Source organism: Hemiscyllium ocellatum, chromosome 7, assembly GCF_020745735.1.
Source record: "Hemiscyllium ocellatum isolate sHemOce1 chromosome 7, sHemOce1.pat.X.cur, whole genome shotgun sequence".
NCBI classification, from domain to species: Eukaryota; Metazoa; Chordata; class Chondrichthyes; order Orectolobiformes; family Hemiscylliidae; genus Hemiscyllium; species Hemiscyllium ocellatum.
Window position 1 is genome coordinate 19,026,537 of NC_083407.1, and position 18,970 is coordinate 19,045,506.

The 18,970-nt window shown below is 42.2% G+C and overlaps 1 protein-coding gene across 1 annotated transcript in view; it reads right to left on the bottom strand.

Moving 5' to 3' along the window:
- The window catches only part of LOC132817391 (contactin-associated protein-like 5), an 899,316-nt gene that overhangs the window by 239,676 nt on the left and 640,670 nt on the right, over positions 1 to 18,970 (bottom strand). Inside the window, exon 18 of the mRNA XM_060827811.1 lies at positions 14,526 to 14,765. Coding sequence (XP_060683794.1) covers positions 14,526 to 14,765 — 240 coding nt within the window. The remainder of the gene's footprint in view (positions 1 to 14,525; positions 14,766 to 18,970) is intronic.

Sequence of the window (18,970 nt, forward strand, 5' to 3'; positions counted from 1 at the left end):
TCACATGCAATGGGAATCAGTTTCGTTTAGTTGACTGGATTGTTGGCTTGCAAAGCAGTGTGACGCTAATAGTGAGGGTTCACTTTCCATCACTTGGTCACCATGAAGGTCTCCTTCTCAACCTCAGAGTAAATCTCTAATGAGAGAGTAGTCCCTATGGTCTAGTAAAACTATGGCAACAAAAGATTAAACCACATGCAATTCTGGTCTCTGAGGTAGAAGAAGGTTGTTGTAAAACTTGAAAGGGTTCAGAAAAGGTTTTTGAAGGATTTTGTTAAGGTTGGAGGGTTTGAGCTATTGGAAGAGGCTGAATAGATGGGGCCTATTTTCCCTGGTGTGTCAGGAGGATGAGGGGTGACCTTAGAGAGGTTTATAAAATTATGAAGGGCATGGATAGGATAAATAGACAAAGTCTTTTCCCTGGGGTGGGTGAGTCCAAAACGAGAGGGCATAGGTTTAGGGTGAGATGGGAAAGATATAAAAGAGACCTAAGGGGCAACTTTTTCATGCAGAGGGTGGTGCGTGTATGGAATGAGCTGACAGAGGAAGTGGTGGAGGCTGGTACATTTACAACATTTAAAAGGCATCTAGATGGGTATATGAATAGGAAGGGTTTAGAAGGATATGGGCCAAATGCTGGCAAAGGGGACTAGATTTATTTAGGGTATCTGGTCAGCATGGACGAGTTGGACTGAAGGATCTATTTCCGTGCTGTACATCTCTCTGACTCTATGAGATACCTGCAGAAATAAACTGTAACAGAGACATTAGGGAGGCATGAAAGAAGGGCATAATGAGAGTTAAGGGGCAAATGTGTTCCCACAAAGACAAATGGTCAGGACAAGACTGAAGAACCCTGGATGTGAAAGAACATAAGGGTTAGTATTAACTAGAATAGAAAACCTATGTCAGATACTGAGTGGTCAGTTTGGCAGGGTCCTTAGAGGAGTATCTCCCATCCACCGCCTCCAACCTCATAGTCCCATAACCCCGTACCGCCCGTTTCTACCTCCTGCCCAAAATCCACAAACCTGACTGCCCCGGCCGACCCTTTGTCTCAGCCTTCTCCTGCCCCACCGAACTCATCTCCGTGTACCTCGACACGGTTCTGTCCCCTTTAGTCCAAGAACCCCCACCTACGTTCGGGACACCACCCACGCCCTCGACCTCCTCCATGATTTTTGCTTCCCCGGTCCCCAACGCCTTATCTTCACTATGGACATCCAGTCCCTGTACACCTCCATCCCCCATCATGAAGGACTCAAAGCCCTCCGCTTCTTCCTTTTCCGCCGCACCAACCAGTACCCTTCCACTGACACCCTCCTTCGACTGACTGAACTGGTCCTCAGTCTGAATAACTTCTCTTTCCAATCCTCCCACTTCCTCCAAACTAAAGGAGTTGCCATGGGCACCCGCATGGGCCCCAGCTATGCCTGTCTCTTCGTAGGATATGTGGAACAGTCCATCTTCCGCAACTACACTGGCACCACCCCCCCACCTTTTCCTCCGCTACATCGATGACTGTATCAGCACTGCCTCGTGCTCCCACGAGGAGGTTGAACAGTTCATCAACTTTACCAACACCTTCCATCCCGACCTCAAATTCACCTGGACTGTCTCAGACTCCTCCCTCCCCTTCCTAGACCTTTCCATTTCTATCTCGGGCGACCGAATCAACACAGACATCTACTATAAACCGACTGACTCCTACAGCTACCTCGACTACACCTCCTCCCATCCTCCCCCCTGTAAAAATGCCATCCCATATTACCAATTCCTTCGCCTCCACCGCATCTGCTCCCAGGAGGACCAGTTCCAATACCGTACAGCCCAGATGGCCTCCTTTTTCAAGGACCGCAGACTCCCCCCAGACGTGATCGACGATGCCCTCCACTGCATCTCCTCCACTTCCCGCTCCTCCGCCCTTGAGCCCCGCCCCTCCAACCGCCACCAAGACAGAACCCCACTGGTTCTCACCTACCACCCCACCAACCTCCGTATACAGCATATCATCCGCCGTCATTTCCCCACCTCCAAACGGACCCCACCACCAGGGATATATTTCCCTCCCCTCCCCTGTCAGCGTTCCGCAAAGACCACTCCCTTCGTGACTCCCTCGTCAGGTCCACACCCCCCACCAACCCAACCTCCACTCCCGGCACCTTCCCCTGCAACCGCAGGAAATGTAAAACTTGCACCCACACCTCCTCCCTTCCTTCTCTCCAAGGCCCCAAGGGATCCTTCCATATCCGCCACAAATTCACCTGCACCTCCACACACATCATCTATTGCATCTGCTGCACCCAATGTGGCCTCCTCTATATTGGGGAGACAGGCCGCCTACTTGCGGAATGCTTCAGGGAACACCTCTGGGACGCCCGGACCAACCAACCCAACCACCCCGTGGCTCAACACTTTAACTCTCCCTCCCACTCCACCGAGGACATGCAGGTCCTTGGATTCCTCCATCGGCATAACATAACATGACGGTTGGAGGAAGAGCGCCTCATCTTCCGCCTGGGAACCGTCCAACCACAAGGGATGAACTCAGATTTCTCCAGTTTCCTCATTTCCCCTCCCCCCACCTTGTCTCAGTCGATTCCCTCGAACTCAGCACCGCCCTCCTAACCTGCAATCTTCTTCCTGACCTCTCCACCCCCACCCTACTCCGGCCTATCACCCTCACCTTGACCTCCTTCCACCTATCACATCGCCATCGCCCCTCCCCCAAGTCCCTCCTCCCTACCTTTTATCTTAGCCTGCCTGGCACACTCTCCTCATTCCTGATGAAGTGCTCTGGCCCGAAACGTCGAATTTCCTGTTCCTTGGATGCTGCCTGACCTGCTGTGCTTTAACCAGCAACACATTTTCAGCCTTAGAGGAGTATAAAAGGTACAGGGGGACCTTAAGATAGGAAATCAGGAAAGCAAAGCCAGTGCATGAAAATAAATTGGTAAGTTGAAAAGAGGACAACACAAAAGGTGTTTATAAATATATAAAGATCTAGAGAGTAACTAAGGATAGAGAAGAGGCCATTAGGGACCATAGAGGTAATGTATGCATGGAGTAGGCACACATTTGCATAGATGTCAATGAGTATTTTGTTTTGATCATCACAACAGAAAAAGAAAATGCAGGGATAGACATGAGGGTAAGCAGAGAAGAGCGGCACGGTGGCACAGTGGTTAGCACTGCTGTCTCACAGCGCCAGGGACCTGGGTTCAATTACCGCCTCAGGCGATTGACTGTGTGGAGTTTGCACGTTCTCCCCGTGTCTGCGTGGGTTTCCTCCGGGTGCTCCGGTTTCCTCCCACAGACCAAAGATGTGCGGGTCAGGTGAATTGGCCATGCTAAATTGCCTGTAGTGTTAGGTAAGGGGTATATGCATTGTCATATATATATATGACATATATATATACCATATGTAGGGGTATGGGTGGGTTGCGCTTCGGCGGGTCGGTGTGGACTTGTTGGGCCGAAGGGCCTGTTTCCACACTGTAAGTAATCTGATTAACGGCTTTAGCAAACTAAAACATTGTTAGATCTTTAGGCCCAGATATGGTGAATCTCATGCTATTAAAGAAGGCAAGGAAAGACATAATAGGGACCATGGGAGTAATTTTCAAATCCTCCATGGTTACATGTAAAATGCTAGAGGATGAGATAATATTGTTAATATTGTCACATTATCAAAAGAAAAAGGAAGGGACAGCTCAGGAAAATACAGGGAGATCATTCAAATTTCAGTGTTTTGAATGTAATTAGTAAGAATTCTGAGGGACAGAGGTATCTGCACTTTAAGAGCCAAAGAACAATCAGGGATAGTCAGCATGAAATTCTTAAAGAAAGGTGGTGTTTAACAAATTGGATTGAATTTTTTGAGGAGGAAATCAGGAGAATTAATGAAGATTCTGCATTTGTGTAATGATTTGACAAAGCGTTTGATAAGGTTCCTTGTGACAGACTTGTCAAGAAATGGGTTCCAACACAAAATGGCACACTGGATCCAAAATTGGCTGTGAGACAGGAAGCAGAAGCTGATGGTCGGGGATGATTATGTGACCAGAGGTTGGTTTCCAGTGGGGCTCCACAGGGCTCGGTGCTGGGACAATGTTGATTGTGGTGTTCATTAATAATTTGGACTCAACTGTAGGGGGAATGATCAAAATGTTAACAGTTGACAGGAAAATTGGTAGGGTGGTAAAAAGTAATGAGCATTGCTATCAACATCAAGGGACTGGTCAAGTGGTCAGAGCAGAAACAAATGGAATTCAGCTTGGACTGGAAAATTGTAAGGAAATACACTTGGTGAGGCAAATGATTATCCAATGAAAGATAGAATCCTGGAAAGTAGAGATAATCAGAGGGACCTAAGCATGCACATGGATAGCAGTGAATTGAGGGGTGCGTAGGTTAAGTTATTATATTTTACATTAGGATTTAACCTCGGCACAACATCGTGGGCCAAAGGGCCCATCCTGTGCTGTACATTTCTATGTTCTATGTTCTATGTATATCCAAAGACACCCGAAGGTAGCAAGATAGATAGATAAGGTGATTAAGAAGGTCATGCGATTTATATTTTTATTAGCTAAAGCAGAGAATACAGGAGCAGGGAGGTGATGCTAGCACTATACAAAATGGTAGTTAGGCCACCACTGCACTACTGCATGCAGTCCTATTCACCATATTATAAGAATGATGTGACTGCAGTAGAAAGGGTGTGAAGGAGATTTAGCAGGAGGTCTGGAGGTCCTGAGTTATGATAAAAAATTGTATAGACTTCCAACTGCCAAGCCTGAAGGTGGGACTTTACAGAGGAGTATAAGATCATGAGGGACATTTGGTTGTATAAGCAAGCACTTTTTCCATTTATAGAGGGTTCAATAACAAGAAGGCATAGATTTGATGTAAGAGGTAGAAGGCCGAGAGGAGTGTTGAGGAAACTGTTTATTAGGTAATGATGAAGTTGCTGATTAGGTCCTGATGAAGGGCTTTTGCTCAAAACGTTGATTTTGCTGCTCCTCGAATGCTGCCTGACCTGCTGTGCTTTTCCAGCACCACTCTAATCTAGAAACTGTTTATTACCAGGGAATAGTGGAAGTTTGGAACTTACTGCCTGAAAGAGAGATTGTGGTGAAGGACAATAGGAAGTAAAGTCATTTAAATAAATTGTGGTACACATCTCTTTAGAGAACATATATTGAATGTTCCTCATAAAATAGGCTCTATGTCAAAAACTCTTGCACATTTTTGCAGTATTTAGCAATTCACATGTTTCTATAGCCTCAAGGATTATGAGTCAAAGGCTGGAAAGTGGAATTAGAGTAGACATATCTCTGTTGATCAGCACAGCACAATGGGCTGAGTGGTTGTAAACATTTATCAGTCGAATTAAAAATAAAATTATTCAACATAAATATATATTGTTCATTGTGCTTGTTTAAAAAGAATAGCCTCTAAGATTTAGACCTGGTGTGATTATGAGAACTTTTTTCCTAGCTAGCTGACTTAATTCTAACATTATAACATGTTATTCTGTGAATAAAGGTAATAATAAACATAAGAACATGCTTTCCATTGTAACCACACACCATTGCACAATGTATTACATTATTTGTCTCAGAAGTTTGATTAGAACATAGAACATAGAACAATACAGCACAGAACAGGCCCTTCGGCCCACGATGTTGTGCCGAACATTTGTCCTAGCTTAAGCACCCATCCATGGACCTATCCAATTGCTGCTAAAAGGTAACCAATGATTCTGACTCTGCCACTCCCACAGGCAGCGCATTCCATGCCCCCACCACTCTCTGGGTAAAGAACCTACTCTTGACATTCCCCCTATACCTCCCACCCTCCACCTTAAATTTATGTTCCCTTGTAACACTCTGTTGTACCCGGGGAAAAAGTCTCTGACTGTCTACTCTATCTATTCCCCTGATCATCTTATAAACCTCTATCAAGTCACCCCTCCTCCTTCGCCGTTCCAATGAGAAAAGGCCTAGCACTCTCAACCGATCCTCGTACGACCTATTCTCCATTCCAGGCAACATACTGGTAAATCTCCTCTGCACCCTCTCCAAAGCTTCCACATCTTTCCTAAAGTGAGGCGACCAGAACTGCACACAGTACTCCAAATGTGGCCTTACCAAGGTCCTGTACAGCTGCAACATCACCTCGTGATTCTTGAATTCAATCCCTCTGCTAATGAATGCTAATACACCATAGGCCTTCTTACAAGCTCTATCCACCTGAGTGGCAACTTTCAAAGAGCTATGAACATAGACCCCAAGATCCCTCTGCTCCTCCTCCACCTTACTAAGAACCCTACTGTTAACCCTGTATTCTGCATTCTTATTTGTCCTTCCAAAATGGACAAGCTCACACTTGACAGGATTGAACTCCAATTTCCACTCCGCAGCCCAGCCCTGCATCATATCTAAGTCCCTTTGCAGCCGACAACTGCCCTCTTCACGATCCACAACTCCACCAATCTTCGTATCGTCTGCAAATTTACTGACCCACACTTCGACTCCCTCTTCCAAGTCATTAATAAAAATTACAAACAGCAGAGGACCCAGAACAGATCCCTGCAGAACTCCACTTGTAACTGGTCTCCAGGCTGAATATTTACCATCTACCACCACTCTCTGACTTCGACCGGTTAGCCAGTTCTCTATCCAACTGGCCAAATTTCCCACTATCCGATGCCTCCTGACTTTAAGCATAAGCCTAACATGGGGAACCTATCAAATGCCTTACTAAAATCCATCTACACTACATCCACTGCTCTACCCTCATCTACATACTTGGTCACCTCCTCAAAGAATTCAATAAGACTTGTAAGGCAAGACCTACCCTTCACAAATCCATGCTGGCTGTCCCTAATCAAGCCGTGTCTTTCCAGATACTAATAAATCCTATCCCTCAGTACCCTTTCCATTACTTTGCCTACCCACCGAAGAAAGACGAACTGGCCTGTAATTCCCGGGGTTATCCCTATTCCCTTTTTGAACAGGAGCACAACATTCGCCACTCTCCAGTCCCCTGATATCACCCCCGTTGACAGTGAAGACGAAAAGATCATTGCCAACGGCTCTGCAATTTCCTCTCTTGCTTCCCACATAATCCTAGGATATATCCCATCAGGCCCGGGGGACTTGTCTATCCTCAAGTTGTTCAAAATGCCCAACACATCTTTCTTCCTAACAAGTATCTCTTCGAGCTTACCAGTCCATTTCATACTCTCCTCTTCAACAATACGGTTCCTCTCATTTGTAAATAGTGAAGAAAAGTACTCACTCAAGACCTCTCCTGTCTCTTCCGACTCAATACACAGTCTCCCACTACTGTCCTTGATCGGACCTACCCTTGTTCTCGTCATTCTCATGTTTCTCACATACACATAAAAGGCCTTGGGGTTATCCTTGATCCTACCCGCCAAAGATTTTTTATGCCCACTCTTAGCTCTCCTAATCCCTTCCTTCAGCTTCCTCCTGGCTATCCTGTATACCTCCAATGCTGTGTCTGAACCTTGTTTCCTCAACCTTATGTAAGTCTCCTTCTTCCTCTTTACTAGACATTCAACCTCCCTCATCAACCAAGGTTCCCTCTCACGACCATCTCTTTCCTGCCTAACAGGTACATATATATCAAGGACACATCGTATCGGTTCCTTGAAAAAGTTCCACATTTCAACGACATCCTTCCCTGACAGCCTATGCTCCCAACTTATGCTCCTCAGATCCTGTCTTGCGGCATCATATTTACTCTTCCCCCAATTGTAAAACCTACCCTGTTACACACACCTATCTCTCTCCATAACCAAGGTGAAAGTCACAGAATTGTGATCACCATCACCAAAATGCTCACCCACTAATAAGCCCATCACTTGTCCCGGTTTGTTACCAAGTATCAAATCCAATATGGCCTCCCCTCTAGTCGGACAATCTACATACTGAGTTAGAAAAGCTTCCTGGACACACTGCACAAACACCACCCCGTCCAATCTACTTGATCTTAAGAGTTTCCAATCAATATTTGGGAAGTTAAAATCGCCCATGATTACTAACCTGCACCTTTCCAAAATCTGTTTCCCTATCTGTTTCTCCACATCTCTGCTGCTATTGGGGGGCCTATAGTAAACACCCAACAAGGTGACTGCTCCTTTCCTATTTCTAACTTCAGCCCATACTACCTCCAAAGGCAGATCCCCCTCGAACTGCCTTTCTGCAGCCATTACACCATTTCTAATTAGCAACGCCAACCCCCTCCTTTTTTACCACCCTCCCTAATCTTACAGAAACATCTGTAACCAGGAACCTCCAACAACCATTCCTGTCCCTCTTCTATCCACGTTTCCGTGATGGCCACAACATCGTAGTCCCAAGTACCGATCCACGCTTAAGTTCACCCACCTTATTTCTGATACTCCTTGCGCTGAAGTATACATACTTGTCTGTGTCCGCAAGTATTCCCTGTCAGTGCTACCTTCCTTCATCATTGTTTAACCAGAAGGTTTTTGTCAATTGTAAATTAAGGGGTAAGTATTTGTACAGCTGAATATCTCATACAGACTTTATAGGTTTCACTCGATTGTGCAGGGACAGTGGGAATCTTGACTGAAACTACTCCATGCTTGCAAATTTACAACCTCCTTCCATATATATCTTTAAATTATAGTGAAGGACGATAGGAAGCAAAGCAATTTAAATAAATTATAGTGCACATCACTTTAGAGAATATGTATGCAATTTCCCTCCTAAGAGAGGAAATTTTAAATGTATTTCCTCAGATGTGGCCCTTGCTGTTAAAATAGACTGGGACCTGTTGGATGCATGGAGGTTGTGTGAAGAAAATTGCCTAAAGCAACCTTGAAGCATTATGTTTTCCATCCCAATGTGTGTAAAATTATAATTAATGATAAAAGATACATGTAATATAAATGTACTTTGTTGCTTTATATCATAGAAGTTCAAATGAAGTTTGTGAAAAGAAAATATCAGAAGGCCTTGTCACATCATTAGCCAGAGGCATCATTTCAGTGTCAATAAATATTCATATTATTGTTAATTGATGCTTGTTGTAGCATTTGTTCATGCAATGTAATATTTAACTAACTGTTAATGTGACATGAGCTTTTTACCCAGGATCTATTGATGAAAATAATATAACCCTACATGAATTTAAATGGACTTCCATGTGGGTTTTGATAAAGCAGAATGCAGTTGCTTTGTTTATTTTATTATTTAATTTCAGAACAGCATCTTGCTGGAACAAAGTCACTTTTTGAATAACTTTAACATCAACATAAGCATGTGTTTATTTTTTTTCTCTGGTACACTGCATGCTATCTCCAGAAATTAATACTCATTTGGTCACAAAGGAGCCAGCCCTGGAATATTACAATACCGCTCAGCAATGTGGAAAAATGTCAAAATGTGTGGTGCTGGAAAAGCACAGCTGGTCAGGCAGCATCCGAGCAGCAGGAGACTCAACATTTCAAGCATGAGCTCATGCCTGAAACGTCGATTCTCCTGCTCCTTTGTGCTTTTCCAGCACCACACCTTTTGATCTGATCTCCAGCATCTGAAGTCCTCACTTTTTCCCTTCCGATGTGGAAAAATGCCCAGGTACATTCTGTAGATTAATAAAACCAGGCAAATCCAACCTGGTCAATTGGCACACTGTGAGTCTATTGTTGGTCAAAGGTAAAGTGATGGAGAAAGTCAGTGACAGTGCTCTCAAGTGGCTCTTGTTCAGTCATGATCCACACACTGACACTTAATTTAGTTTCCACAGGTCCACTCAGCTCCTCACCTCATATTCAAAAATAAAAACTGAAATCCATAGGTCAGTATGAATGATTAGCCTTATCATGCGGCAAGATGGCACAGTGGTTAGCACTGCTGCCTCAAAGCACCAGGGTCCCACGTTCAATTCCAGCCTTGGGTGACTGTCTCTGTGGAGTTTGAATATTGTCCCTGTGTCTGTGTGGGTTTCCTCTGGGTGCTCCAGTTTTCTTCCACAATCCAAAGATGTGCAGGTCAGGTGAATTGGCCATGTTAAATTGCCCATAAGGGTTAGGTGCACTAGTTAGAGGGAAATGGGTCTGGGTGGGTTACTCTTCAGAGGGTCAGTGTGGACTAGTTGGGCCGAAGGGCCTGTTTCCATACTGTAGGTAATCTATTCTTACAGGATGTCAAGGTGGCATTTGACTGAGTATGGGGTCAAGAAGCCTGAGGAAAACTGGAGTCACCGGAATCAGGGGGAAATCTCTCTGTTGGTTGGAGTCACATTTGCACAAAGGTAGCTGGTTATTGAACGTCAATCAGCTCAGCGCTAGGGAATCACTACGTAGGTTCCTCAGGATAGTACCTTGTGCCCAACTATCATCATTTAAATGTTATCTTCTTAAAGGTTCCCACATCTAGACATTGATTCACGATTTCTTGACGGTCCATGAACATGAGTCCTTGGGAACTAGGAAAGTTGTGGAGGTGCTGGGAATGGCCTAAATCGGGCAGTGGAGCCAGACAGCAAGCTCTAACATTCTCCTGTGTCCGCACACATCAGAGGTGCGGAAATGCTGGTGAAAATCTTACACTCGATGCTACCCCCACTCTGTTTATAATTGATCACGAGGTCTCCTAGACTCTGCACAAATTTGGCCAAATAATTTCCTTATGTGGATCAGTGACATGGTCTATTTTATCTGTGTTTAAACCAGATAGTAGGAAGAGTAGCTGGAAGAAATGGGACATAAAATCTAGCCCCATGTTTCATTATTCGTTCCAATAAATCTTTGCTCTGTTCACATTTGGTTGATTTGAATTTTCTATTTTACTCTCCTCTCTCCATATCCAAATTGCTATTGTTTTCTCTTATGTAACATCCCCTTCTTGCTGTTTCTCGTTACTTATCTTCCTTCTCCCTTCATTCTAAAGTTAAATAATTAATCATTTGTTAGCACAGAATTTTAGTATGAAGGAAAAATGCTGCATTTTCTCAAATACTTTTGTCTTGTACTCATTAGTACAATTTGCAATTTAAGGAGAAAAACCACAATCTTGCGATATGAGAGGAGCGCACTGATTAGTTAGAATCATAGAATCCCTACAGTGTGGAAAGAGGCTATTTGGTCCATCGAGTCTGCATCAACCCTCTGAAAAGCAACACATCCACACCCAACTCCTATCCCTGCATTTACCATAGCTAATCCGTCAGCCTGCACATTCCCTGGCTACTAAGGGGCAATTTAGCATGTCAAAACCAGCTAACCTGCAGACACAGTCATAGCCATACAATTGTAGTGTCATACAGTATGGAAATAGACCCTTCAATTCAGCCAGTCCATGCAGACCATAATCCCAAATTAAACTTGTCCCACCTGCCTGTGCTTGGCCCATATCCATCCAAACATTTCTTGTTCATGGACTTGGCTATTCTTGTATTTAAATGTTTTAAATGTTGTAATTGTATCCACATCCACCACTTCCTCTGGAAGTTGAGTTCACACAATAACCACTCTCTGTGAAAAAAAATGCCCCTTGTGTCTTTTTAAAATCTTTCTCCTCTCATCTTAAAAATATGCCCCGGTCTTGAAATCCCCCACTACAGGGAAAAGACAATTGCCATTCATTGATATCTTTAGACTGTGAGAAGAAACCAGAGCACCCAGCATAACCCCACACAGACCCAGGGAGATCATGCAAACTCCATACAGACAGTCGCCCAAGGCTAGAATCAAACTCGTGTCCCTGGTGCTGTAACGCAGCAATGCTAACCACTGTGTCACCATGCTGAAGATAGCTAGAAGGCTAATGGAAAATCTGACACATAGTCAGCCAGTCAAAAAGAACCAACAAAATCACAGAGCAGTCAGGAAAGAAAGTTTCAACAAATGTTGTTGTGGTTCAGAAGCACTACTATTGGGAGGGGGGGTTACCAAAACATATATTTTTGTGATGATCAATTTCTTCACATCAGAGAGAATCTAGACACCTGGATTTCATATTATTTTTGTTTGTAGGGTGCTGGCATAAAGGTTAAGCCAGCATTTATTTTCATTCCTAACTGATTGATTGATTGATTGATTGATTGATTGATTATTGTCAAATGTACTGAGATATAGTGAAAAGTGTTGTTATGTGTGCTATTCAGGCAGATCACACCAAACAAAGTGCATCAGGGTAGCAGAACAGAGCCCTCGAAACAATTTGTAGCATATACTGAAGATGGTCCATTATTAATTCTTTTTAAGAATTCATGTTAAAACATAGTGGACTGGGGACCGTTTGTTTAAACTTGTTTTATTTTAATTTGAAGGTGCCAGTGTTGGACTGGGGTGGAGAAGTTTAGAGTCACATATCACCAGGTTGTAGTCTAACAGCATTATTTAAATCACAAGCTTTTGGATAAGCAGTGCTCTGAAAGTTTGTGATTTCAAATAAACCTGTTGGACTATAGCCTGGTGTTGTGTGACTTCTAGCCCTGTTTTATTTTAAACAAAGGACAGTGGCTCAGTGGTTAGCACCACTGCCTCAAAGCACCGAGAACCTGGGTTTGATTCCAGCCTTGGGTGACTGTCTGTGCGGAGTTTGCACATTCTCCCTGTGTCTGTCTGGGTTTCCTTTGGGTGCTCTGGTTTCCTTCCACAGTCCAAAGATATGCAGGCCAGGTGAATTGGCCATGCTAAATTGTCCATAATGTTCAACAATATGTAGGTTAGGTACATTAGTCAGGGATAAATGTAAGGGGGGGGTGGTGTTACTCTTCAGAGGGTTGGTGCGGACTTGTTGGGCTGAAGGGCTTGTTTTCACACTGTCAGGATTCTAAGACATTTAATACATAGCAACAGGTCAGGCAGCATGCGAGGAGCAGAAGAATTGACATTTTGGGCATCAGCCCTTCAAGAGGGCTGTAGCACCATTCCAATATTAACCGGAAACGCAGAGAGTATAGAAAGGGACACTCAGCATCATTAAGGGAAAAAGTACTGAACAAACTATTGGGATTGAAGCAAGTAAGTCCCCAGGTCCTGATGACCTACCTAAGGTCTTAAAGGAAGTGGCAGCAATTGTGGATCTAATAACTATAACATTCCAAAATTTCCTGGATCTGGGAAAAGGATTGAAGAAGTGTTAATATGTTTATTTAAAAAGGTAGGCAGAAAATAGGGAACTAGAGACTAGTTAACTTAATGCGTTATTTGGAAGTTGTTAGAATCTATGATTAAGGAGGCAATAACAGGACATTTGGAAAGCCAAAACACAATCCATCAGAGTCAGTAGTTATTTTTATGAACTGTAGGTGACTGTTTAACAAGTTTGTTAGAATTCTTTGAAGATGTAACAAGGAAGGTGGATAATGAAAATTCCATAGATGTGGTGTATCTGGACCTCCATTTGTGAAGGATTCACACAAAAGGTTAACACACAAGGTAAGATCGCATGGAGTTAGAGCTAACTTATTTGCTTAGACTGAAGATTTGTGAACCAACAGAAAGCAGAGAGTTAGGACAAATGGGTGTGTGCGTGCGTGTGTCTGTGTTTTGGGGGTATGGAGAGGGGAAGGTGAGAAAGAGGCTGAAACATAATCAGTGAAAACTGTTGAAGCACTGATTTATCAAACTTCATCCAGTATCTATTGTCAGCCAAAAACAAAATTTTATACCTGTGAAAACACCGTACTGGTCATAATTTCTATGAATCCAACAGATTGGATGAATTGCAAGAAGTCAGAAGGCACTTTCATTGAAAATTAGTTAGACTTTGCTAGTAACGCATCCAGATGTACTGGATCTTCCAGGCACAGTTAATACAGAAAATTCATAGTGTGGGGAACAGAAGCCCAGGAAAGGGTCTGCATGACTTTTCAGCCATAATCAGTTTTAATTCTTTAGACGAAAGATACACCCAACAGCAGAAAGATGGAACAGAGTGTTATTGCTAAGTGTGAATCCTAATTTTCAGGGCCTGCACGTTTACTTATCAGATTTATGTATCTGAAAATGTGTTGCTGGTTAAAGTGCAGCAGGTCAGGCAGCATCCAAGGAACAGGAAATTCGACGTTTCGGGCATAAGCCCTTCATCAGGATTCCTGATGAAGGGCTTATGCCCGAAACGTCGAATTTCCTGTTCCTTGGATGCTGCCTGACCTGCTGCGCTTTAACCAGCAACACATTTTCAGCTCTGATCTCCAGCATCTGCAGACCTCACTTTTTCCTCGAAGATTTATGTATTTATCAAATATGTCCTGTCTTCACAGTATGTTAATAATTTTGTTGCCTATTAAATAAAGCGTGTTTTTAAAAATTCTAAACATAGCATAGATTAAGTACATAAGTAGCCAATTCAGTAACGAGGTGTTTAAGTTTATGCTGTGACCAGTTGAGAAATAGGTTAAGAGAGAGACAACACATGCCTCAAAAATCAGTTGTAACATGAAACATGACTATTAAAGAAAAGTCTTCCCATTATTTTATTTGAATAAGGAAAAAGCAGGACATGTTTACTTACCTTTTTTACAGAATGGCCCATCATAAGCAGAGTGACTACAGTTGCATGAATAACCATTGTACTTCTCTATACATCTCCCTCCATTGTGACACAGGTTACCATAACTGCTACAATGTCCCAGGCATCCTGGCTTCACCCCAGGGGTAATTTTGGCTCTTTCCTCAAGATCGAGGGTGACTCCATTTAACCTTAAAGAGCGAATACATCCAAGGAATCCTTTCTGCCTTGAGGCAGTTCCACCTGAAAATAAATGAACTAATTGTAAATAAATTAAAAGAGGGATGAAATCTGAAAAGCTCATGTCCTATTCCCTTTGTTTGAGGAGTAGACATTGTTAACAGTCAATGAATACTTAGGAAAAGAAAGCTCTTTAAAAATAAATGCATGGGAAGACAACATTCTTGGTTCACATAGTGTAATTCTTTTTGCTACCATGATTAGTGCAAAACTAATCAAAGTAAACACATGAATTCACCCAATGTATAAAACCAATTCTCATGCAATTGTATCTAATAAGTAACATGTTCTTGTTCCAGCTTTTCATCTATTAGGGTAATCAGGCAGTGGCTAAATGTCACCTACAGTATATTTTGAAATAAACATTTTGCATGAAATGTGTAATGTATAGCTTTTTAGTCATCGGTCAAATTATGCAATAGAATATAAAGTACTCATATTTGTTAATTGGAGGACTGTCAAGTGATAAAAATACTGCAAAAATATTTATTTTAAAAAAGTTCTCTTGAGCAAGAGAACTGGAAATAATTATTGCAAGTAAAAGATAAAAGATTAAGTTCACACATACAACATTCCTGTGAATTATTTTAATATATTTGTCAACCCATTGATTACAAATTATTTAGCCAGATCTTAAAATAGCAGCTAGCAGAGGGTCACGTGAATGTCTTAAATGTCTTTGCACCCTTATACCAGTAACAAACTAACGTTGACCTGTACTTTTTAGAAACAACTATTTGTTGAGGGAGTGGGGTAATGTTAAACATTACAATAACATCTTCTATGAACATCTTTAAAGACTTTCCATTGCTTTTGTCCTTCCAATTGTTCTTTAATAGGGTTTGGAGAAGGAACAGTTTGGCAAGCTACTGCAAGAACTCCTCATTGTCCGAATGACCTGAGGAGATTATTAAGGAAGACCGAAGTTTCAACTCCAGACCAAAATGGGTTTTGGTTAGGTGAGAAGAGGGAGAGTAAGAAAACACACTGACTGGACTAAACTTCAGGTCTTGGGTGTTTTAACCCTCAGATTACACTGAAATGGCACCAGTTCACTTTCCACCAGAACAGGCAAATAGATAATTCAGAAGACTTCCTGGCAAGTGAGGTTTGGGTCCACATCTCAGTAACTGGTGGAAATGGGTCCTTGAATCAATGAATCACAGAATTGTTATGGGGCAGATAAAGGCTATTCTGTCTATCATGTCTGCACTGGTTCTCTGTGCATCATAATTAGCCTCATTGTCACCTTCCTTCATTTTATCTCTAACTCTCCACATTATTTCAATTCAAATAATCATTTCATGCCCTCTCGAGAGCCCCAACTGAATCTGCTGTCACCACATTTCCAGGGAGTGCATTCTAGATTGGCATTACTCACTAAGTGAAGAACACTTTTCTCATCTCCAATTTGCTCATTCTGCAAAACATTTAAAAATTGTAGCCTCTAGTTCTTAATCTTCCCATATGTTGAACTGTTTATCCCAATCTCCTCAATACAGATGTGTCCTGATTTTCAAAACATCCATCAGATCTCCTTTTTGCTTTCTCCTCTCCAAGGAAAGTAACCTCCAATCTATCCTCATAACAAAGATTGTCATCATGAACGATTTTTGAAAATCTCTTCTGTATTCTCTAAAATGCATTCACAGCCTTCTTAAAGTGGGCTGCAAAGAACAAATACAGTATTCAGCTCTGATGAAGAGTCATCTAGGCCTGAAACGTTAGCTTGCTCTATCTCTATGAATGCTGTCAGACCTGCTGTGATCACCAGCTTTTTTTGTTTTCAGTACAGATTCCAGCATCTGCAGTAATTTGCTCTTCCACTACTCAAGCTGATGTCTGATGATTATCCTATATAAATTCAGAATATCTTCTCTGCTTTGTACCATCTGCTCTTACTAAGAATCCTTGATACTTTAGTAATTGCTCTCTTTATCTGCCTTGCTATCTTTGATGTCTTAAGCACATAAACACCTATGTCTCTCTGTTCCTGCACCCCCTTCAGAATAGTACTCCTTATTTTGTACAGTCTTTCTGTAAGGAGTTAAAAATCACACATCACAAGGTTATAGTCCAACATGTTTATTTGGACTATATTTTTGCTCCTTCATTAGGTAGCTGTGGAGCAGCTGATGAAGGAGCAACATTCCAAAAGCTAGTACTTCCAAATAAACCGGTTTAACTATAAGCTGGTGATGTGTGATTTTTAAGTTTCCTACTCCAGTCCAAAACCCGCATTTCCACATCATTTCTGTAAGGAAGCATTTCTGTCTGGCACCATTCCACACTAACTTGACTGAAATCAGTAACTTGGTCTGTAACCTAATGTACTGATGAGGCACAACACCACCTGAAGTAGCAATCCATAATTGCATGTGTAATCATAATGGTCGTAGAGATAAAGTTGATTCAATTAATTGTACCTCCCAACATAAAGACACTACTGTAAAACTTAAAAAGCACCATCACTTCTATTTTTACACTACATCTGCAAACAGTGGCATGCTTGAAAAAATTGGATCCAATAATATTTAAGCCACAATGCTTCAATTTTAATAACATTTAAAAGTATAGTGTTAAAAGCCTCCACAGAATTGCAGGAATAACAAACTATGCATTGAAAGAAGTAATAGTACCTTAAGAAAAAAGCTCAATTCCCTTTCTGTTTTGTTGATGTATGCAGGTATTTATAAAGCTTAAGAAAGGCAATAAAACTGAACAGCTAAAGCTCAGTGATTAATGCACTCTATTATAAATACTAGTTGCAATAATCCCTTCAGGCATCCAGTGCTTTACAAAATATACTTCAACTATTTACTTCTCTGAGGCATTGTACTTTCAGCTCCTTTTTTTGACATCGTTTGACCTTAAATAAAGCTGTATAAATGATGTATTTTTTAAAGTAAGTATGTCATTATAAAAATACAATTGCAGATTAGTTTATTTTGTTGATTTGCAAATAAGCCTCTTATGCAGCTTTACTGCATTGAGTTAGTACTGTGATATATTATCAGGATGCAAGCTGGTGATTTTTTTTGCCAGCAGATATCAGTTGAATAGATAGCGAAAGAAAACAGTATCACTTGTGTTAACCTTGTCAACTCTACAGGGGCTTTGCTTCTTTCAGATGCAATGCATTCATGTTAATTAAGTAAATTCCCATCGTTTGAAATTTCTTATCTGGAGTATCCACTTCAGAGGATAAAACATGAAAAATATCATGCTGAATAAAACAATCTATCTGAAAACATGCTTTGAATAAAGGGGTAGTGTTGGACTACTCTGAGAACCGCTAAGTTTACAATGGGAAAGCTCTTGAATATAGATAAGCAATTGGGAGAGTAGTTTGAACTAAAATTGAAGAAACAGTGCTGTTATTTTAGGCATTTGCACTGTGATCTCAAAGGCTCAGAAGATAAAACTTTATATGTTTAAAGATAGATATGCCAAAACTTCGTTTTGCCACTTAGAATGAGACTGATGTATACCTACAGGACCGTGGTGGCATGGAGGCAGTGCCACTACATTTGTAATCCAGAACCCCAAGCTAGGGTCATGAATGCAATTGGAAAAAGGGGTTTTGTGGTCCTGATGTCAAGACAGGCTTCACAGGACATCTTAGAGACAAAACAAAACTGCAGATGTTGGAATCCAAAGTATAGACAGGAGATTAGAAGAATACAGCAAACCAGGCAGCACCAGGAGGTGGAGATCATGTTCCAGGTGCAAGCCTTCTTCAGGACTGGGGTGGGTGTAGGGGGAGCTGCGGATAAATGGGATGGCGGAGGCAGGGTGGTGAAGTGGGGATAGGTGAAGACAGATAGAGGGTATGACAGGGTTGGTCAATGGGAGGAATGAATCTGGTTGGTGGCAGAGAGGGGTTGGGAAGGGAAGGGTTGGGAAGGGGGTCAGGGGTGGGAAGAGAGGTTATTTGTAATGGGACAACTCAATGTTGAGTCTTCCGGGCTGTAGGTTGCCTTTAATTTGTGGTTTGGTTCATTATGGCAAAAGAAGAGGCCAAGGGTGGACATTTTGGAAAAGGAGTGCGAAGGGGAATTAAAGTGGGTGGTGACTCAGAGGTCCAGCGGCCCTGTTGGCCTGGCTGAGATGCTCAGTGAACCGTTCCCTAAGTTTATGTTCGGTCTCTCTGCTGTAGAGAAGACCACAGTGGACATATCTGATTCAGCAAACTAAGTTGGAAGAGA